Source organism: Sturnira hondurensis, unplaced genomic scaffold (assembly GCF_014824575.4).
Source record: "Sturnira hondurensis isolate 20B ecotype Veracruz unplaced genomic scaffold, ASM1482457v3 Scaffold0009719, whole genome shotgun sequence".
Taxonomy (NCBI): domain Eukaryota; kingdom Metazoa; phylum Chordata; class Mammalia; order Chiroptera; family Phyllostomidae; genus Sturnira; species Sturnira hondurensis.
In genome coordinates this window covers 12,934,958-12,956,996 of record NW_028082350.1, presented here as the reverse complement: position 1 = coordinate 12,956,996, position 22,039 = coordinate 12,934,958, and the positions used below count along the sequence as shown (strand labels likewise).

Genomic DNA, 22,039 nt, shown 5'->3' with positions numbered 1-22,039 from the left:
TTAAATGAAAAGTTAATTTAAAAACCCTTTTTTTTAAGGACATGGGGTTTTGTTTGCTTTTATCACGAGTGAGGGAGAGTTGTGTCAATACAACCAAAACGCGACAGGCTCGGGAGGGCTGAGTTAGAAGTGACCATCCATGGGAGCTCTGCCTTAGGCTACTCTATTTCCGTGACGACAACGGTCAGGAACAGCTGTCTCAAAGCGTTTTTTCATGTGGGAAAGACAGAGAAAACTGAGGCAGAAACACCGGGCCTTTCTACTCAGTAAGAACATGAGTAGGTGGGATGTTAGAGATCACTCTTCAGGAGACTGAAGGAGTCAGTTGGTAAACCTACAAGGATGGTTTTCCCGGTCTCTCGGTTGAGGAGGGTTCCTATGGAAGCAGAAACACTGCAAATAACCTGGAAATACACAGACAAAGGGGAGGGTGGACAGAGAAAAAGCTGCTGCCCACAGGACCCGTGCCCTGTGGAAAACACAGACGCTGTTTTATAATGACCCAAAAATGCCCTCAGCAGACACTTCCCTCGTTTCTCCGATGCACAAAGCAACAAGCACAGTGAAGGGCTGAAAAATATAAAAATGACATGCCCCACAAAGAGTTTTCCGTATACTCAAAACAATGCAGCACAGCCAGACCATATAAACCATTTGTTAAAAAAATATCTTCTCTTAAATTGTGTGAATAAGCCGAAGAAGTCCCTGCAAGTGCACATTCGCTAGCTCACCGCCGCGTGTGCGAGCAGCGTTCAAACTCAGCTAACTTCCTTAGTTTCTGTCCTCTCGCACGTCTGCGTCGCGGTTCCGGTCCTGACTTGGGTCCCAGCCACCACTTCCTGAGCAAACATCGCCTTTCCGACCCCTGGGGTGTCATCAAGCTACTACTGGGGTCATATCCCACAACTGCAAAGAGAAGAAGAACATTAAATAGTGTGAGCTACAATTAAATAGTGTTGCGGATAACCAATCCTTATAATTAAATTCAGCTGAGCTTTTTAAGTGAACAAGCAACTAAATTCTATGCTAACGTGACTCTAAGATCTTTAAACCAGACTTTTCCTTTTAAAGGTATATAACGCAACCTCAACAACATGACTGCAGCGGCTGGACGTGGTAATAGAACTAACTAGTGGGGAACAAAGGCAGGTTAGTCACTGAGGGCGGAAGGGAAGGAACTAGGACACATCAGGCACCGAGTGGGTGCCAGGGATCTGCTGTGTCCTGTCCACAGCTTTTCTCACGTGACCTTCCACGCAGCCATACGAGGTGCCTGTTTCGGAAGGAAAGGAACGGAGGCTCCTGGAGCTCACCGTAAACTCGCTCAAAGTCACAGAGCCCTGGGGCTTCTGCAGGCGTTATTGTCACCACTGCATCCTGCTGCTGCCTCGAAGAATCGACCAGAAGGGGCCTGGGAAGCAGAGCTCAGTGCGTTGGGCAGGCCTGTGCGGCCCTCTGTGTTCTCCAGGAAATGACGCGGGGTGGCCCTTCCTGCCCCGGACCTCTGCTCTGGCTCTGGACCCCCGGCCTCAGTGAGGCAGGCCCAGGGGGATGCTCGTGGGTTAACTGATCCACCGGAAAGAGACCTTGTCTATTGCTTGCTGGCTTATTCAAGTCCTACCACTCACTCAGGGCTCATCTCAAATCCCTCCTCCTTCAGGAAGCCACCTCCAGCAGCACTGTGTCCCTCGACGGAGCTCTTAGAGAGGCTCTCGTCTGTATCACGCTGCTGGCCACTGCATGTGACCTATTATTACCTGTCTTATTAAGACAGTGTTTCAATAAGCCCTGGCAAGAGGCAGCTCTATAGGTTAGAGTGGCATCCCTCTATGCCAAGGTTATGGGTTCAATCCCTGGCCAGGGCACACACAAGAAGTAACCAACGAATGCATAAATTAGTAGAACAACAAACTGATGTTTTCTCTCTCTCTCTCTCATCAATAAATAAGAGTGTGTCTCAAGAAACTAGCTGCTCCTTGCAGGCAAGAGCCATGTCTTATTTTGGTGTGCACAGCCAGTGCCGGGCATGCGTCTTGCATGAAACAGGTTCTCAAACACGCTTCCTGCCAAGGGCAACCTTCCGAGCACGTTTCCCATGGCCTTGGTGCTCCCGTACGTCCACTCATGCAAGGCCAAGGGTGGAGANCTGATGTTTTCTCTCTCTCTCTCTCATCAATAAATAAGAGTGTGTCTCAAGAAACTAGCTGCTCCTTGCAGGCAAGAGCCATGTCTTATTTTGGTGTGCACAGCCAGTGCCGGGCATGCGTCTTGCATGAAACAGGTTCTCAAACACGCTTCCTGCCAAGGGCAACCTTCCGAGCACGTTTCCCATGGCCTTGGTGCTCCCGTACGTCCACTCGTGCAAGGCCAAGGGTGGAAAGCCCCTGAAATAAGACAGCGTCCCTACCTTAATGACCTTGTCGGTCCCTGCAGTCAGTAACCAGCCTCTGGTGGCATCGAAATGCACATGCACAATGCTGTGTTTACTGTCGTGGAAGGTGGCCGTGGGCGCTCGCCTGGGGGGGCACAGAAAGTGTCCAAGAGTGAAAGGCCGTGATGCAGGAACAAAGGCTACCCAGGGGGACAGCAAACTCCAAGTGTTAGCCCAGTGGCTGGAACCATGTCACTGTTAGAAGGGCTGCTCAGACCCACCTCGAAACCCTGGTGACCTTTTTTAAAGTAAAAGACTCTTATATTCTCCGAAATGAGAAAGAGATAATGACATTTTCAGAAGTCCCTTATAGATTATTTGTTGCTTTAGGAGGAGGGTCTTTGAACATCTCTGTGTTTTTGACAAATTAAAATAAACCCCACCGCCACCAGAGTGTTTTGGCTAAGTTTGACCTCGGAAGGACTTCCTGGTAAAACAGCCACTCGAATGCTGTGCTCTGCTTTGTGATCTGCGCGTTTTCTTTAGTAAGAGGTCCTGCCCTCGGCCCAGGTGCTCTGAAGGCAACCCAAGTGCTTCCACTGGGAAGAGGCAGAAGGACCAGTGAGGTGGGAGGGGTGCCGGAACCCTCGAAGGGGACAGCTTTTCTCTAATCTCGGGTCAGGGGTGCCCCCCCCCTCCCGCAGTGGGCTGTCTAAATGGGGCTGTTTCTTTTTTTAGAGATAGCTACCTCTGTGAGTAGGTCTTCAGCATACTAGAACCGGTCACTTAAAAATATTTCGACTTGAAGACTGAGGTTTAACCTGCAATCCCCGAGTTACTCCCTCTGGGCCTGTGTTTTTACACGTAAAAGGAAGAATTGAGATCGCATGCCGCTCTCTACCTTAATGAGAAGAACTTGTATTAATTTCCTCATGTGTGATGAGTGGGAAATAATAGTGAACAAAATTCCTTGGGGAAGGGCATCTCAATTTATGTGTGATATTGTTAAATGATAATGAAAAGCATGTGAGTCAGGGCTATTGTAAAAGAACGCTTTGTTTTATTAATTTGCAAGAATTCCCTTTAAATGCTGATTTGCTCTGGTGCATTTCTTTTATTTGAAAAATTTTTTAAAAATTCTGGTGCATTTTAAATGTTTCTATTTACACACAGTTTTTAGGACACCCATCTACTACTTTGATGATCTTACTACACGTGAGGTGCTGGAGGCATGTGGGCTGGGAGAATTGGACAGCGGCTTCCCTGGGAAAGGCTGCAGTAATGCAGCCTGAAAAGGAAACTCGCTGAGAGCATTCTGTTCACACACAGGGCAGTCTCCAACCAGCTGGCGGTAAAGAGACAGCTTAGATCTGTCCCTCCTGCTGAGCACGCTGAGCCTCAGTAACCCACGGTCCGGGGCTTCCGGGCAAGACTGACCAGCAAGGCTGAGTAGCCGGGCAACTGGTCATGTTTGCTCTTAGGTGCAGTGGCTTAGCTCTTCTGGGAGAATGAGAACCCTGAGCCTGGGGACTGATCCCGCTGCTGTACAAGACACCAGCTGGGGCCAGAAAGCCCACCCTGGGGCTCCTGAACTCCTGGGGGCTTCTTGAGAAAGAGAGGATACAGAAGGCTCTGCCTGGAAAACATCCCTTTGCAATGCACACGCCCCTGGGGCTGAGAGGTGCTTGCTCTTTGCGGGTGTTCTCTCCTCTCCTATCTACCAGGAGAATACCCTCTCTCAGCGGAAAGGAGGGCTCTGCCCACTTGCCAGGACCTATATTCTAAACCAGCAGGAACAGGGTACTCGCAGTCCTGACGGAGCTGCCGGGCGCGGCTCGCAGGCCACACTGCCCCCTGCAGCTTGACAACTGCAGCCTGCTGGCACTTACTCTTCATCGGTGATGGCCTCGTGGCAGCTGTCACAGACCCTCACTTCAAACTCGAAGCCCATCAGAGGAATGGAGGAGCGCTTGGAGCTGCACTTGCCGCAGACAGCCTTCCCGCACTTGCGGCAGTGGTGCTGGGGGGGCAGAGAACACGTGTGTGTTACGGTGGCGGAGCCCCGAGTTCCTGGGTAGGCTCGGGCGTGATCACCAGCTTCCAGGAGAGCGTGCGGAACCCAGAGCCACGGACAGCCGAAGGGAGCGCACCAGGTGTGGTCTCCTTTTGCTCTCCATTTATTCAGAACGAGGACTGCTGGGAAACACGTCTGGCTGCCACCTCCCCGCTGCCCACTCCCCCATTCCTGGTCCTCTCTGGTCATCATCACTAGGAACTCTAGAGGACCCAGCCAGCAGTCGGGTCACCCAAAAGCTGGGGGTGACGAGGAAGTGCTACCTCCAGACGCCAGGCTGCCTGAGGCAGGAGAACGCGAATGGACCCTGTCGCCCTGTCGCCTACACTCCGGCCATGCTCAGCCTGGGTGAGCAGCGATGTGAGCATGCGGTTGTCTCAGGGAGGAGCAGAGCCCCCAACCGTGGCACCAGGCCGGAAATGCCGTGTTATAAGTGGGTCTAAGTAACTAGGACTGAGGCCGAAGGAGAGCAAAAAAAACTATGGAGAAGAAACAGGTACTACTTCCACGACTGCGTGTTTTGGTGCCGAGACAAGCCAAGCTACCTTGGCTCATCGTGGCTGCCCTGACTAATCACCCCTCTAACTTTAAGGTGCCTCTCAATAGATGCCACTAGAATTCGAAAGTCAGTCCCCAGCTAGTGACTGGGGACAAGTCACCACAGAAACCGAATCTGGCAGGAATGAGCTACAGCAGGGAGAGGGGGTAGATCACTGTGCAGTCCCAACGCGACTCCATGGTAACCATCTACCCTCCCTCCCTCCGAGGCCTCGCGGTACGGTTATTCCCACACTACCCCCGGGCGAGGCAGCGCCGCGTCACCCACCTGTCTCAGGCCGATTTTCCTGCTGTCCCACATTTGCTTGAAGTTCCAAAAGAAAGGCTGGTCGCACTTTTGGCAGGAATCGCTGTCCAACCATTCCGGGGTCTTGTCAAAGAGAGCACACAGGTCACAGTGAGACGCAGTGACCACAACAGCCCCAGTGACACACTACTTACAGGGTCGGGAGATGTTTATGAGAAACAGAAGCACAATTTCTCGGTCATTTACAACATCCTCGCTGACGCCTGTTACATGCCAGGCCCTGGGGAGGTAGTGACATGAAAAGAACCTCGTGGGGAATCATCACGGAAGGTTAAACACGAGCATGTCAGTAATAATAATTATTTGAATAAGTGTAAGCGTGAAGGCCTGAAAAGAATCGCGCGGAGCGCCGAGGACACCAAGACCCCAGCGGGGGTGCAGGGCGGTTCGGGGAGAGCCGGGGCATTGCCAGCAGTCTTCACAGCCACACCGAGGACTCAGGACTGTAGCTCACATTCTCTGATCATATGCAATTAGAACCCTTGCTCTGACTGTGTCTGATTGCATCTAAGTGCACATCACACACACACACACACACACACACACACACACACACAGCCACCCGTGCCAGAGGGACAGGGGCTGGCTGTAGTGGGTGCTCGGGGACGCCACCGGTCCACTGTCCACGAGAGGCAGGGCCAGCAGTGTCTGAGTCTTCCGACTTTGTTCACTGTTTCCCAGCCCCATGGCAACTACTTCAAACTACATCCGTCACACAGGTCCAGAAGCTGTGTTAGGCTTAAAGCTGTTCTGTAGCAAAGGTCTGGAGACGACACGTAGAGTCGCTCTCCATTTGCTTCCAAAGCTCCACGTTCTTCTCTGTCCGTTGGCTGAGGTGCTGACCTCTTTCCACAGGTCGCCAAACCCAGGAACCCCGAAAAATAACCCCAACCCCAGGGCGTCTTCCCGAAAGTGAGTTCCAGGGAACCCCAGTCTGACTCTGCCTGTTGAAGGGGCCTGAGAGTAAACAAGCGGGAGAACCGTGGGGAGAACAGGCCTGCCTGCGTCCCCTCTAGACCACGGCGAACAGCAGCAGGCATACTGGCCCCAGAAGGCCTTGTCCCATGGCCGCAAGCCTTTCCTGAGGAATGCCTGTTTGGGGACAGGTTCAGGGACGTAGCCTCTTGTCCTACCTTCAGGCCGAAATAGCCCCGAAGCCAAACATGTTTTCAGGAAGAGAAGTAACAAGGTGATGCTGTGAGAGCTCTAATCCTTGGTCAATTTATGTTATCAAGACTGACGGAAAGAAGTAAGCTTTCGTTTGCTTCATGTTCTAGCTGTTTTACAAGCAAGTTTAATAAAATAATTCAAAGTTTTTAGCTAAAGAGCACACTTGACCCCTGAAAGGCACACCTATGTTGTGAGTTTTCACATCTGCTCTGCCCGTTGGGGCTCTGAATCACTCTGCTGGATTTAAACCCGTCAACCAGTGCCCGTGCTCACGGAGCAGAGTCTTCTCAAGATGGTCCAAAGGACTGCCCGCCAACCACCGGCTTTCCTTTCCCCCTTTGGGCCTTTGTCCATCCAGGGCGGGGGTGGGGTGCTGCTCCTGATGAGTCACCCCTCACCCCAGGGTGTGCCTCCGCGGAGCATTCGGGTTATTCTGAGCCAAAGGCAACGGGGACCCTGCGGGCTCCCAGTAAACTGCCACCTGTCTCTCAGAGAATTTCAGCCAGGGACCTTGCCCATAAGAGTTGTCACTGAAAACTCATTTTGTGACCCATCTGCAGGGAAGGGCAAACTCCTGACTCCGTATCGCCTGCTCTTCTCACTGCCCCACAGTGGCCTTCCGTCCCTCTGAAGCCCCACGGTGACCCTCAGCTCAGAGGGTCATTACTTCCTTGTTTGTCGTCTTTGAACCTCTCACGCATGTGGAGTTCCCACACGCACATGTGCGTTACATCGGGTAGTTTTCTCTCGTGTGCCTGTTTCATACCTACGTGAAATTAGACTGGCGGAAAGAACCCTGTCCCGCACGGTGCACGGAGGGACAGGGCCCACTGCTGCCCTCCTGCCCCGGCCAGGACAGGCGGGGTGCGACTGGTCCTCACCTACAGTGGGTGTCCACACAGAATCGCGGGGCCCATGGACAGCCGGCCAGCGCATAGCGTATCGATTTCCCTGCCTTTGTGCTGATGAGTACCTTCAAAAGCAATATTCTCCAATTCTTTACTTCCTAACAGTAACGATCATTTTAATTAGTTACTAATAGAACTCCCATGAATTTATGCTTTGAGCAAATCAAGTTTTAATCTTCTTAAGCATTTCATTACTGGCATTTGAAAGACATTACATTGTGGGTAATACTCTCTTGAAATGAGATCGGGTGAGGACAGGGAAAGAAATTGGGCCATCACTTTGGTCTTTTTAAAGTGTTGCTTTTCTGAAATTCGAAAAATATACCCACCATAATTCAAGGGAAGTGAGACTACAGTTACCGTCAATGCACTTGTCAAAGGGACATTCGGTAAGCACATCAGTTGTTAAACAGCTCGAAAGTGAAAAAGGAAACCCATAGAAAAAAGAATGTCATAGAGACACTAATATGTGCTCAAAAATGACACCACATACATATTTGTATCTGGAAAACTATGTAGGGTGTGACTCATAAAGAAGCATCAAGTAATTATTTCTAATATTTCTATTAATAGCAGTCTGAGGACTCTGACTTCATGAGATACCGTATCTCACACAAGAGCCACCGTTTCTATCACTAACACGAGTTTTCTCTTTTCGGAGGGAACTTACACCAAAGGGCTGATCACCTGAAAATAGAAGGTTCCTTTTTCTCACTTGAAGTTTGGTTGTGAATGTTGCAGCAGGTTTGAAGTCGAAACAGCTTAATGTCAGTCTAGGTTCTTACGGAATCTCCATCACATAAATGTTAACTGCCAGTGTGTGAGGGGCAAAAAAATCAAACTCCTTTTCTATCAGAATTTGTTATTCTCCGGCACGTCTTGTTCCACAGGGTAATTACGGGAGACAAAAAGAACGAGCTGGAGGGGAGGCTGGGCTGGTTTTCGGCGTGGCCAGGATGGCCGAGCCCTGCCGAGCAGCCCCGCACCTACCTCCTGCCTCTCCACGTCCATGTTCCAGACGACGATGCCACCGTCACTGCCACAGGAGATGAGCTGCCGCGTGTGCTGCGCGTAGGAGAGGGCCTGGATCTTGTCGCTGGGAGAGAAAACAAGCGTTAGCTCAGGAGAGCAAGCGAAAGCCTCGGGGAGGGAAGAGGTCCAGCAGTCAATGAATCACCGTGCTCACCACTGCGCCCCAGAGCGGATCCTAGAAAGTCGCTGGAACTGTCAGCGTGCCCACTGAGTGCAGGGCGCTCGAGGTTTCCAAGTCAAAATGCTTGTTTCAGATGCTGAGGCCCCAGGTGGAGGCAATCTCTGTCCATCGCCAACATTTAAGGAGACAAGCTGATGGCCAAATTGGCTATAACCTCTTACCGGTTCCTTCCCCGACTAAATAGTTCTGTCACGTGTGTCCATGTTATACTTGTTCCAGAGTCATGGTTTTCTATATTTTTCCCTGATCGGGGATCCAGCCTACCACCTTTTCGTGCATGGGAGGATGCTCTAACCAGGCGAGCTATCCGGCCAGGTCAGGACATTCTCTTGTACGAAAGGCATCTTTCAAGAGTTCGGGAGGTTATCTGCTGGGTTAACCTGACTGAGCACTGCTGTTGCCCGTGGTGCAACGCCCAAATGGGGGGCTGACCCCAGGCCTGCCGTTTCTCGGCCCTCCAAGTGACTCCAAAGCAGCAGTGAACTTGAGCTTTACCAGCTCTCTGTTTCTCTAGTTTTTATTCCCTCTTTACTGAGCTGTGTTTATTTTCCTTTCTGTTCCATGCATGGCTGACCAGTTATTCCCTCCTGGCGGCGGCCACGATGGGGAATTCAGTTTTATCCTCTGACAAGTGGATGATCACTAACAAAAGAGTCTGCGGAGACATATTCTATGCTGGGTGGGAGAGAAAAGGGAGTCCGATTGCTTGGTCATTTTTGTGTGAATATTCTTCTGTTACAAACTCATCCCAGTGAAGAAGCCTGTGCCTCCCGGGGAGGAGAGCAGCTCTTTGAACTTTGGACTGGCGGAGTGTCGCGCTTGCTTCTGACGCCCGGCGGAAGCCGCAGGACCGAAGCTGTCCAGCTCCATGAGTCCGACACGATTCTGAATGGCCCACGCCTTTGGGGCTCGGGACGCTTTCCTCTCTCCGGAGGGTATCGCTGAACCAGATTACAGCTCACCTCGGATGATGAACCTGTTCTGTTTGGCTTATAAAGATGAACAAGTGCTTTTGTGAACTGAATAGTCCTGAACTTCACTGAAAATAGGGAACTTGAAATTTGCCAGACTTAAAAATAAAAACTATTTTATGGAAAATGCTCATTTAGCAACAAGTTAAGACTCCACGCCCACAAAATTAAGGCAATTCTCCAGCAGAGGAGACTAATACGGATGCGTTGTAAATGACAGCTGTGTCTTTCTCTGGTTGGTCAGTTAATTTCTCCTGAATTTTTATAGGATGACAAGCCAAACACATGAACACTATGCCTGTATGTTTAAGGTTATAGAAATATAAATTTGATTTCAATGAAATTGCATAATGTTTCTGATAAGCTTTTATATAAATAGTAATTATATTTTATAGTGTATCAACTCAGAGGTAATTCCCAAGATCTTCAAGTAACTGAACATAGACTGATAAACTGAGGTAGCCGATAAGTCACCATTGGGCGCCTGCCTAGATAATTGGGCACCTGCCTAGATAATTGGGCACCTGCCTAGATAATCTCTAAGTAACTTAGACTACCCAAACCCTGACTACAAAGCATATTAAGTCTGTGTATGTTTGCTTCTCATTTATATATCCTACAGACAGGCTACAAGTGAGTCGTGCCAATGACCGGGGGTGAAGAAGAGGGGGATGTGCCGCAGCAGAAATCCGCGTGTGTCCGTGTGCTCTGCCAGTGTGCCCGGATGCCCGTACCCGACCACAGTTCTTAATTCTCCGCACCCTCCCTCCTCCCGATTTTCCCGATGAAAAACAGGTTAGTTCTGGGGTTCATTATTATAATTCAAGTGGGTGGCTGAGACTACGCCAGGTCCAAAAGAAAAAAAAATACAGAGGGAGCAGCGTTTCCATGGAAATGCTACAACCAGAGAGAAACCGTACCCATCTCCAAAAGTGTGCAATGGAACACTACTCAGCCATAAGAAAGGACGAAATACCACCATCTTGTCAGCGTGGATGGCCCTTAAGACTAGTATGCTAACTGCAACAGTCAGAAAAGGCTAAGAACCATGTGATTTCCCTCACCTGTGGGACCTAAACCGAAACGTGTGGACACAGACCACAGTGCAGCGGCTCCCGGAGGAAAGGGAGCCAAAGCCTCCACGGCCGCTGGCAGGGCCTGGGTCGGCGACCACCCTCCGCTCCCTCTTTCTGGTAAGGTTCCGCCCTCTATGAGGACTCGAGTTCCTAATGCTTTTACTCATCATGTCTTTAGCTGAGTAGTTAAAGTTAGGAGAGTCCTTTCCCGGCCTCCATCCTACTAGCTCTCCAGCGCGGCAGCGAGGAGCCCTCCCACACTTCGGGTTCGCCGGGAGAGCTTCTGTACCTGCGGACCCTTGCCCGTCCTCCCCAAACCCGGAGGAAGCTGTGCGTGAGAACTTCACTCGGTGGTGTCGGTGGGCAAAGGGGGGGAATGGGGCCTTTAATAAAACGAAAGTGGAAAAAAAGAATTTTACTTCCTTTTAGAACTTCACCTACAATTCACCTGACACAGGAGGGGAAAGCACACATTCTAGGTACATCTGTTTACGAACAGCCTATTTGTTTCCCAAAAGGCTTTGTGGAGGCTCAGGACAAAAGTCACACACATACACGGTGAGAACAGGAAGAGAGGGACCTAGAGCCGGGACCGTGAGAACAGCCAGCAAACACACGGGCTAAGTGTGCCAGGGGTCATGGCCATGACCGGGCCTCAGCCAACCTGCAGTTCCCAAGGAGAGACCATTACGTTACACTGCCAAAGAGTCTTAGCAGCCAAGGAAAACACAAGAAAAATTATAGTCCTAAAGTCAGTCATGCAATGTTAGATACTATCTAAGACTAAAAAAGGATCTAAAGGCCCACGTACGATTACTGGGTTTGACAAGGTGGGCACGGGGCAATCAGTGTCCTGGTTTACGCTTCAATAACATCCATCCAACTGGTAACCGATACTGGAAAACCATACGTGGTCTTCGAAATCGGAACCTTTCCTTCGCCTTTCCCTTCACAGAGCCAGCGATTTGCACGTTCTCTTTGCTGCAGGAACAAAACTACCAAACTGCTTCCAATGCTCCCCCTCCCAGCTCCCCAGCTCGCTGATCTGGCCCCCAGTTCGGAGCCCTGACCACCATTGGTCTCGCCAGGGAAGGTGGGGAAAACGAGTCACGGCAGGGCCGCCTGGGGCCCAGGCAGAAGCTCTTTGGCCTCTACAGCAGAAACGAGACAGAAAGCATCTCTGGACACGGTGGGGACCATGTGTTACTCCGTCCTCATTTGTCTGCCTCTGGTGCCTGAGGTGGGGGTGGGGAGCCCCTGGAGCTGCTGGGAGCAGGAGGGCGGGGTTCACAAAGAGGGTGTGGGAAGGAGGCCCAAGGGTGTCTGACCCACTCCATCAGGGGGACACCAACCGGTGCTGAAGATGCTTACTTCTCCTAGCTCCATGATGCCAGGGCCACCCTCTCGGGTGAAGACCTGAGAGCCCGAGTTCACTTTGTTCCTAGGCCTGCGTCCCATCGAGCACCAGGCAAAGGCCCCTGCCATTACTCCCATGGAAAGCCAGTGCTTCCTGGGGCTCTGGCCCCACTAAGGCCTAAGGGTGTGACCTTCTCAGAGTCAACTCCAAGTCCGGGTTGTTTCAATCTCAGTGACCGAGGCTGCATTTCTTAGTCCCTGAAGACATACTGGTTTAGATGGCATTTCTCTGGGACCGAGAGACTGTACCTGGACTTTACAGCTTTTCCTCGTCCCAAACAACATTTTCCACGAGACACGTGTCACCCGGTGTTGCTGGTCTGGAGCACCGAGCTGCCTTCCCCCTGGGGACGGGCGCACTACACTGCTCGGCGCTTTGTCTACCGCTGTGTAAAACAAAACTACTTGTAAAACTACTCATCTGAACGAGGCCAACATTCCAAACCTGTGTTCCGTTTCTCTGAGGGAGCCCCAGGTGACAGGAATTACCCAGCAGGCTGGACAATGACCAAGTGCATTAAACTGGACTGCGTTCTGCTTCTCTTTCTGCCCTTGACACGGATGGTGTCAACTTCTACACGATCTTGATGCATGTCACCTTGCCATGGAGAGAAATATCAGGCAGTGACCCCTCTAAGGAGCCGATGACAAGGTTCAAGTGGCCCCACAAGCCAGCTGTGGCCCCAGACAACCGGTCTGTTCTGTCATGTGGGAGAGGAGGGCATAATAGCCACATCTCTAAAACCAAACTCTAGCACTGAAATAATTACCTGTGCACGGGCCCTCCGAATCGGAGTTAGTTCAATAATCCCAAACCGTAGCTTTAACTACCTGGGAGATGCTTAAAATGAGGATTTTCAGGGGAGTTACAGTTAGAGCTAATGGTGCTTAACCCGGCCAGTTCACGGGAGCAATGCTGACGGCTGCTGATGGCCACCTGGGCCACCGTTTAAAAACCTCACGGGCAGAAACCATTCACAGCTCGACAGCAGATCTAAAATTCTTTTCTGGAGTTCGCCCGGCTTTGCCCCCAGGGACTGCGGGCAGCATGGAGGAGGACAAATCCCGGCGTGGTCTGAGTTCTCCAGCAGAGAGCTGCCTGGGAGGCCGGCTACCCCACAGCAGCCCCAGCTCCGGACTGGTGACCTGCGTCTCCAAAGACAGGGCCCAGGAATCCATCTTAATTCCAAAAGCACTCTCCAGGCACGGCCAAGTTGGAGAGCTTCTCCAATCAAATGACCAGCCTCCTCTGCTTTTGCTCTCAGCCCCCTGAACTCTGCCCTGAGGAAGAAGAGCCTGATAGGAATCGAGGCGTGTAGTCAGCGAGCACGTGCGGAAGGACCAGCTGTGCAGGGAAGAACATTCTCTCTCCCCTTTTCCTTCAGCTGCCCGAATCCTGAAGCCACATCTGACCTCAACTACGGAAATTCGGGAACCCTTCAGGGCTCACACTGCTAAGCTCTTTCTTTTTCACTCCCAAATTCGTGCTCTTATATTCATCTCCCTGGTTCCAATTTTTACCTTGTATTTATTTGCTGTGCCTGTTTTATTTCAGTTTCTGCAAGGATTCTCAAGCCCTCTGTGGAATGAAATGGAGTGTAGATACACAAACCTACATACAGCTATAAATCACAGTGGCCATTCTTTGCTTTCCTGCCTTGTCCCTTCCCATGGCTCAGCCCATGCCATGGAGACTGGCCCACACGCCTTTGTCCCAGCTTTCAGCTGGGAGCCTTTTCTCAAGCCCCAGGGGTCTTACTTGTGTCCTTGGAGCTCGATGGCAGTTCCTTTTCTCCCGCCGATGTCCCACATGATCACAGAGTGGTCGGAGCTGCCCGAGAACAGTACCCGCTGGACGGGGTCCCAGCAGAGGGCGGTCACCCCACCTGGGAGACCAGACAAGCTGCACGTTAGTCACAGAGGGACAGTGTCAGTCACCACAGACCGTGCATGCAAACGAGCCAGGGCCTAGCGAGGTTTCTGGCGCACAGTAAACGTTTCTGTTGGGAGAACAAACAATAAGTCCCCAAAGAGGAAAAAACAGGCTCTGAGAATAAGAGTCCCACACTCCAAAGCAGTTTTCCCCAAAATGTAAGTGTACCACAAAATCAATTACTACGAAGACCAAAGAGAAATGAAAAAGGCAATTAACTGACCTTTAAACAATAGACATAATTCTCAGCAGAATGGAAAACACGGCACTGCTTGGAAATATTAGCCCTGTTTTTTAATGGCTGTCTACCTCCTACCCAGACAATAATAGGTGAGAAGTTTACAGGGTTTTAAAAAGCTCATTTGGATTTTGTGATCTTGAACATTAGCTACAATTAGACTAAAACACCAGAATTTGAACTTTATTTCCTTACTTTGGAAATTTAACTTTATAGATTCAGGGAAAATCATTTCCATCCTGACGGGTCAGCTTCTGCAACCGTAACAGGGGTTGAGGCTGGGATGGCGACCATCACTGCTGATGGCACCGCCGCACCTGCACCTGGGGCACCAGCTGCGCAGCAGGTGGACTGGGCCTCCCACGGCGCCGTGGGTGTGGCTACAAAATATGATGCGGATGGTCTTCTCCGGCAGTACCTGACGCCTACAAACGCTTTAGAATGTGAAAAGTACTTTTGCTTTTGAAACATTTACTGAAAAATACTAAAATCTGAAGTTCTTTTTTTAAAAAAGAAAAAATGGTATACTCTGAAAAGAACATAAAATATCTTCTTCTTTATTGGAATCTGATGTTTTTCTTCTTTAGAGTATAAATGTGTTCCAATAAAGTGCTTCACATTAAAAGCTTTTAGGAAAGTTTCTCTTATATAATTGTGCGAGAGGGTTTTTTTTTTTCAAGATCAAAAGGAAGAGAACCTTTCACTATGCTGAATTATGCTTAATAGTGTCTTCCTATAACTGCGCAACATTCTGCCTGTATCCAATATATGTTTCTGTCCATGTAATTGTCTCCTTCCCTCCCAACTTCCTGCTCCCCCCGCCCCCCCCCCCCCACACAGACGCACACCCCACAGCACCTAGCACAGAGCCAGCAGCAGACAGGCCCTCGTATTGTCTGCTAAATGAATGGCAGATGAATGAAAACACAAAAATCTTTTTTTTAATCCATAAATCTTATTTGCAATTCCTCTGTGATGCTTACTTAGCTAGCCTTTCAATGCTAAATATTTCCTCCTTCTTCAGAACTCCTCTCCTTCCTTCCCTGCTATTAAACTCCATGGTTATATTTAAAAAACAAAACAAAACAAAAAACCACCCCTCAGTATTTGGCCATGTAGTAGCTGAGGATATGCATTCCGTTCTGCGAAACACATGTTAATTCCCATACAGTACCCGACTGGCTTCTCTTGTTAGACCCCCGAGGCAGAGGCACCTAACTGTCCACCAGAATGCGCGGCCCCTTCCACAGAGCACTGCCCGGACGCTGCTGTCCTGCCAGCACCATGGGCCGCCCCCTCCCCCCCCCGCCCTCTTGGTCTAGGGGGCACGTGGCCAGTGCTCAGCAACAGAGCCCAGGAGGGAGCTCAGAAAGTACGCAGAAGCACTAACAGTTTGCATCTCTTCCAGCCCCGGCAGTCAAGATGTCCCTTTTCCACCTCCTCCTCGTGGACACTGAGACCGCAGGGCCTGGGCAAGCTGTGCTGCAGGGGGAGCCTGGGTCCCACGGGAGGGGTTGTAGATGAACAGCCCCCTACCCCCGCACGGGATTGATACATGAGTGAAAAACCAACTGCTACTGTGTCACAACCCAGAAATGTTGACGAGTACTTGTTAGGGCAGCTACCTTCACCTGTTACAGTATTTTCTGGATTATTAGAATACGGCTGGTCCAAGAGGAAGGTGGGAGTCACCAAGAGCTTCGTAAATGTCGTATGAATGAAAAGAAGTTTCTACTTTAGACCATTAATATCCATGCCTAGAATGTAAACAGAATTTAGCCTCCAAAGCAATCCATCATAAACTCTGAACTGGATATTCCTCCAAAATGCATCTCAACTCTAAGCACTTTTCACCATCTCTATTGCTGTCCTGGAGTGAGCCCCTATCATGCAAAACAACTCTCTCATCCACTGCCCAGGAGCGTGCAGGCCAGCCCCGTCGGCCAGGTCACAGCTAACAAAACTGCATAGTTACTCAGCTTGTCATCCTGCAGTCTCACGTCTAGGAATGTATCGTGAGGGCTCTACTGCCCCCACTGCTGCCAAGTAAGACAGAAAAACACGCAGGCACAAGGCTGTTCATTTCAGCGTTGTCTGAAATAGCTAGACACCGGGAACAACCTCAGCCCTCCTGCAAGAGAGCAGACGAGTAAACCACGGTGCATTCACACAGAGTAACTCTGCAGGCATGAAGAAGAATGAGGCTCTCTCGGACGGAGAGAAAGGGATTGCCAGCAGGGACTGAAGTGAGAAAGATAAAGCGCCGAAGAATTCCCTACATTATGCTCCCTTTCATCTACGAAACCAAGGGTGAGAGAAACTGGAGACTCATGAGCAGTAGGTGTGTGGAGAGGCTGGGGAGAGGGGGGGAGGGCAGTGACACTCTCCACGGTGTCTGTCTGTTTGGTTCCCAGTTTGCTGCCCAGTCTCATGAACATGTCAACAAAACCGATGAGTGCGTGTGTGTGTGGTGGACCCACAATGGAGCGCAAGCAGAACAGGTGAACCTGGCCGTTATTACAATGAATGGCACAACCATATTCTAAAGCTGGGCAGGGGGGAGAAGTGAGAAATGGGAAAATGTTAGTAAGCTAAACATAAGAAGATTCGAATACAGAAACAGCACTCCAGTTAACAGGTTTGTGTTTTGGGGAGGCAGGAAAGTAAACAGCTGGGAAAACTCCCGGGCAGGTGGAACGGGGAAACTGAGACAAGAGGATTAAACACGGCCAAACAGTGTGAGTGAACGGACAGCCGGCTGGGCATCGCGGGACCTCATCTCCCCAACCAAGGACACCCGAGAGCAAACGGTTCAGATCGCTCCTCCCTGACCGGAGAGCACGCAGCTCACGTCTCCCGGGTCTGGGAGAAGAGAGGGCAGAGGGCAATGCACTGTGGTTTACTCGTCTGCTCTAATTCCGTCTGTGCCAGCCGACCCCAAGGACAGATGGAGTCAGGGGTCACGAGTGACCTCTCGGGGTCCAGAACGAGCTGACTACCTTGGAAGAGCTTCATAATGTTTCTGTCACCACGGAATCTCTTAGACGCCCTTGCGCCAGCTGTGAGTGAGCTGTGCTGCAGCCCGGTTGGCAATGGGCAGACACTACTGCCCAGGAAAAACTGCGAGTTAAACGCGGAACCCGCTACACCGGCCTTCATGGCAGTCAGTACCCTCCCTGGGCCATGTCCTGTCTTCCTTAGAGACACGTCATTATGAAGTCCTAAGACAAGGCTTCAAACATTATGAGAAAGAGAAGATACAATGTCAGGGTAACATTTTATATGAGAACTACCTTACAGGGCGGGAAACCTGTGGGCCTCACCACGCACGGCAGGAGGCAGCAGAGACTGCCCCCCACCTGCCCTGCAGGCAGTGGTCCGACCTCCAGGCACTCTGATGGGCCCCCGCAGGGTGAGCGCCAAAGGTCAGGCTCCGCTCTGCCCCTGCTGAACCCCGATCTGGGCCTGCGGGGCTCACCGACTCAACTCTGACCCTGTGTCCACCCACTCCTCGCTCTCCCGTGACCACAGCCACACGCATCCGAGGACACTCGCTCCTCATTGCCAGAACAATCTTCTCGCTCAGATCGAGTGGTACCTGTACCTAAAGACAACCCCCTGACGGCTTCTCGCTGACTTCAGGACAAGGCCCTTGTGGCCTGAATGGACCCTCATGTCCTTTCTGGCTGCCCCCACCTCCAACTCCGAGGTCCTGCGGGAAAGTGCTCCCGCGTGTTCCCGAGAGCGCCTCCCTCTCGCGCATCCCCCAGCCTTGGGCCACACTGGTCTCCTCTGCCTGGACTGCTCTTCTGGTCTTTTCCTAAATCCCACCTGCACTCCTCCCCCAAAGACCTTCAGCCACAGCTCCGGGGGAGGCAGTGCTGCACCGGCCCCGCAGCCCTCCATGCTGGCAGAGCTGCTTAGCTTCTGCCTGTCACACTGGGCCGTGAGGAATTTGAGGACCACGGCTGTGCCTTCTCTTTCTGTGACTGAGGGTAGTGACTCAGGTTGACCAGAGACAGCAGGCAGGGTAGAGAGACGAATGGGTGGGACCCCCAGGGACCACAGAGGAGGGGAGAAAGGGCAGCTGGAGGTGCGGAGGGAACTGCAAGAGAGCGTGTGCCCAGGGACCAAGGAGCGCGGGGACGGGCAGGACGCCACGGCTGCTGCGGCTATGGGAGATGCGCGGAGAGGTCCAGGTAGGATGTGGTCTGCACGTGGGATTCGGCAACCCGCAGGCTGCCTTGGGGAGGGCACTTTAAGCAGAGTGATGAGACAGAGGAATCACGTGGAGGGAGCCTGAGGCAGGCCCTGACTGGGGCTTAGAATGATGAACTTGCCCTGGTAAGGATGGGCTCACTCTCGGGGTCACCTGCAGCTGGGTGCTGCCCCAGGGCCCGGCAGCGTGAGGAGAGGGCATGCACAGTGAGCGAGTCCTGGACAACACTTACTGCGAAGGAGGAACAAGGGGGCCGCAAGCTGAGCATGTTGGGAAGCACAAGGCTGGAGGGACGCACCCCTGGGAAGGAAGGAGGGAGGGAGGGAAGGAAGGAGGGAGGGAAGGAAGGAGGGAGGGAGGGAAGGAAGGAGGGAGGGAGGGAAGGAAGGAGGGAGGGAAGGAAGGAAAGAAAGGTGGCAGGAGACACAGGGGGGTGAGGGATCAAGGACCTGACTTCTCAACAAGGAGAAGAGCAAGCGGCGTTGGAATAAGGGTTTAGGGGAGTGAAAGCTCAGGAGACTGAAGTTCTCAGTGAAACATTGTAAGATTCCTGAGGGCGGGGGGAAGAGTTCTGGGTCCAACCAGGCCAGCTCGGCCAGGGTGTTGGCCAGGGTGTTCGTGGTGAAAAAAGAGAAATCCAAGCAGGAAGAACTGAGACCTGGCCACAGAAGACTGTTTCTGCGTACTCTTCCTCCCAAAGCGGAGATGGCGCGGATGATCTTTTCAACATCTTTCTGCCTGGATTTAACATTCTCGCTTTCCTTTAGGGAATCCTTTGTGACCTAAGTACTGTCCCATTTATGTCCCCATTCACCTCCTCGTGCTCTTATATGATGTCTAAACTCAATACTAACCTTGCTCTGTACTCAGCCAGGGCGTCATCGCCAGACGCCCACTAAGAAACCACAAACACAGGCGGTGACTTAGTTTGCAAGGTTAACATCACACGTTAAAAATACTAGTAAGAAATCAACCCTCATCATCTGTCAAGACCTTCAAAGCCTAAACATGGATATTTTCTTTCACTGCACCTCGTTTACACCACTCTGAGCGGACCAGTAACACAAAGGGGCCTTGGGTTTTCAGCTGGAAGGAGTCCCAAAGGAAGGGAGGTTAACAAGGAACTTTTACCTGGTGATGCGACCTGGCTACTCATGATGAACACAGTTTTCATTTCACGTGTCTTGGGAGTGGGGGTCTGTCTTGCCCACATCTCCTCGATCCAAGAGGAGGAGACTGAGGCATCTGTCCCTCTGGCTGGCGGGGGCTTGCGCAGTGGCCACGTGGTCTCACTCAAGGTCTCACAGACACGCGCCAACACTCGTTTTCTCCAGGCGCCGCATGACAAAGAACCAAACCGCCACATTTCCCAAATGAATGGATTCCTTTTTCTGTTTGGACTGATGTTGGAAACTTTTGACAGCAGCTCCTACTGGGCCGTTTGGGAATCAGACGGCCGTCAGGCACACCTCTGCGCCAGCCCGGGGTGCACCCTGCCACCTTTCACCACCTGATACCCCAACACCAGACCACGCAGCTCGGGGCACCGGCTCCCCGCGAGGGCAAGCAGCACGTGGAGACTCTGCTGTCAGTCCCACCTGTGTGTCCTCTGAATGCTGTGACCAGGGTGCAGGTCTCGGGCTCCAGTTTGAGGATGGTGACTTGGCCTGAATGGTCACCGATGAACACGTGCCGGGTCTCGACGTCAAATCTGTCACGCAGGCATTAAGGATCGTTTCTCAGAGTCATGAAGGGGACACCTTGAACATCACACTGAAAGATACAAAAGTGGACATAAAATGCGAAGGAAGACACAGTATTTGTTATTGGGCCGTAAGACGGACGGGATAGAGATGTCCACTCTCACGACATGAATTTACAAACTCAACATAACCCCTATAAAAATGTCAGTGTTTCTTCCTTGATCTGGATATGTTAATTCTAAAGTTTACACAGAAAAATAAATAAGCAAGAAGAGTCAGAAATATTCTGTTTCTCTCTTTTTCTTTCTTTTTAAAAAAATTTTTCTTTTAGAAATATCCAGAAGATAGCAGTGACACAGTATGTGATGGTGGAGGCTACCCTATGAGATATTAAAACATGTTATAAAGTGTCTTTAATTAAAAATCTAGTACTGGTGCACAAATGGACCAATGCAACAGAACAGAAAGTCTAGAAATAGACCCAAAAGCATATAGAAATTTGCTTCATGTCTACTACAGGTGGCTCTTCAAATGATAAAAAAAGATGGAGTAAGGAAAAAAGATACTAGCACAAACTGGACAGTCATTCGGAAAAGTTAAATAGGATTTGTATTTCACATTATATACCGGGACAAATTCTGAATGAATTAGAGATCTAAATGTAAAAAATAAAAATGTAAGTTCCAGATGGAAGAGTTCCTTTATAACCTTGGGGTGGAAGAGGCTATTACCATTCAAAAACACAAACAATCAACAAATACATCAGCGAAGCTAAAAGACCAATTGAAAAAAAATTGCAACACAAGTCATGAAAAGCACAAATCCCTAACACATAAAAAGAGCAATCAAGAAAAGGGCTATAGAGAAATAGGCAAAATATATGAATGAATAGTTCAAGAAATGAAAAGGGTGTGAACGAAGCAATCACCCGGCAGGCCTGGCTGTTTTCCTTCAAAAGGCGGCCCAACAGCCTGGCGTGGCGTCGGGGAACGTGGGCTCCAGGAGTCCCCACCATTAACAGGCAAGAGTGGCTCCCTGTGCCGTCACTGCACAAACAATATGGCCGTGACAGACACCTGCTTGGGGGTCTGAAAGTCTGGTGCATGCCACTCGGAGACTGCTCGTGCGACCAGTCTCCAGTAAGAGTCCAAGGTGCTGAGTCTCCAGTGAGATTTCCAGGTTGCTGATGCCTAGCAACCCTGCCTTAGAGAGCCATCCCCGAGATTCACGGGCCAAAGTACAAAAGGGCACGTGATGGGGGCTATTCACCCCATGTGACCCCTGCAACCGAAAGTCTATCAGACAGGGACTTACTCAACCCAGTATGGCACATCCACACAACGGAGTACTATGCAGCGGGGAAAAAGAACTCCATACCACAAGCAGATGGACGTGCAGTGACGCCCAGGATATATCACTAAGTGGGGAAAATCCAAGATACACAAGAGTGTGTGCTCACATCTATAAAGGAAGCCCTGGAAGGGAGGGTCGAGCTCCAACAGACAGGGCTGCCCGTGGAGGAGGGAGGGGCAAGCTGAGGGGACGGAAATGGGAGCGAGACGTCTCTCTCACTGTATATAGTTTCCCCTTGGGAATCCTGTAACTATTTTACACATTAGAAATATTTATAAAATTAAAACAAAAAAATCCCCCAAACTGACAATAATGTAAAACGAATGAACCTAAATATCAAATTGGGGACAAAATCAGCTAACAGAAGTATTTCAAGTGATGTTAAAACACAGCATTTTGACTGTGTCCTTTATAGAATACAGTCTGAGGAAAAGAGAACCACAGAGAAACCTAAAATCTCGCTCAGCAGTCTTGTTACTATAATTTACTGGTATTATTTTAAAGCAATGTAAATAAACCATAGGAAAAA

General features: G+C 50.7%; 1 protein-coding gene across 1 annotated transcript in view; it reads right to left on the bottom strand.

The window, feature by feature from the left end:
* Positions 1-27: 27 nt before the first annotated feature.
* The window catches only part of WDFY2 (WD repeat and FYVE domain containing 2), a 118,420-nt gene continuing 96,408 nt past the window's right edge, over positions 28-22,039 (bottom strand). Inside the window, exons 6-12 of the mRNA XM_037057584.1 lie at positions 20,053-20,165; positions 13,824-13,950; positions 8,379-8,484; positions 5,272-5,373; positions 4,261-4,391; positions 2,408-2,516; positions 28-906 (exon numbers count right to left, since the gene is read on the bottom strand). Of these exons, the coding sequence (XP_036913479.1) occupies positions 877-906; positions 2,408-2,516; positions 4,261-4,391; positions 5,272-5,373; positions 8,379-8,484; positions 13,824-13,950; positions 20,053-20,165 (718 nt within the window). The 3' untranslated portion in view covers positions 28-876. The remainder of the gene's footprint in view (positions 907-2,407; positions 2,517-4,260; positions 4,392-5,271; positions 5,374-8,378; positions 8,485-13,823; positions 13,951-20,052; positions 20,166-22,039) is intronic.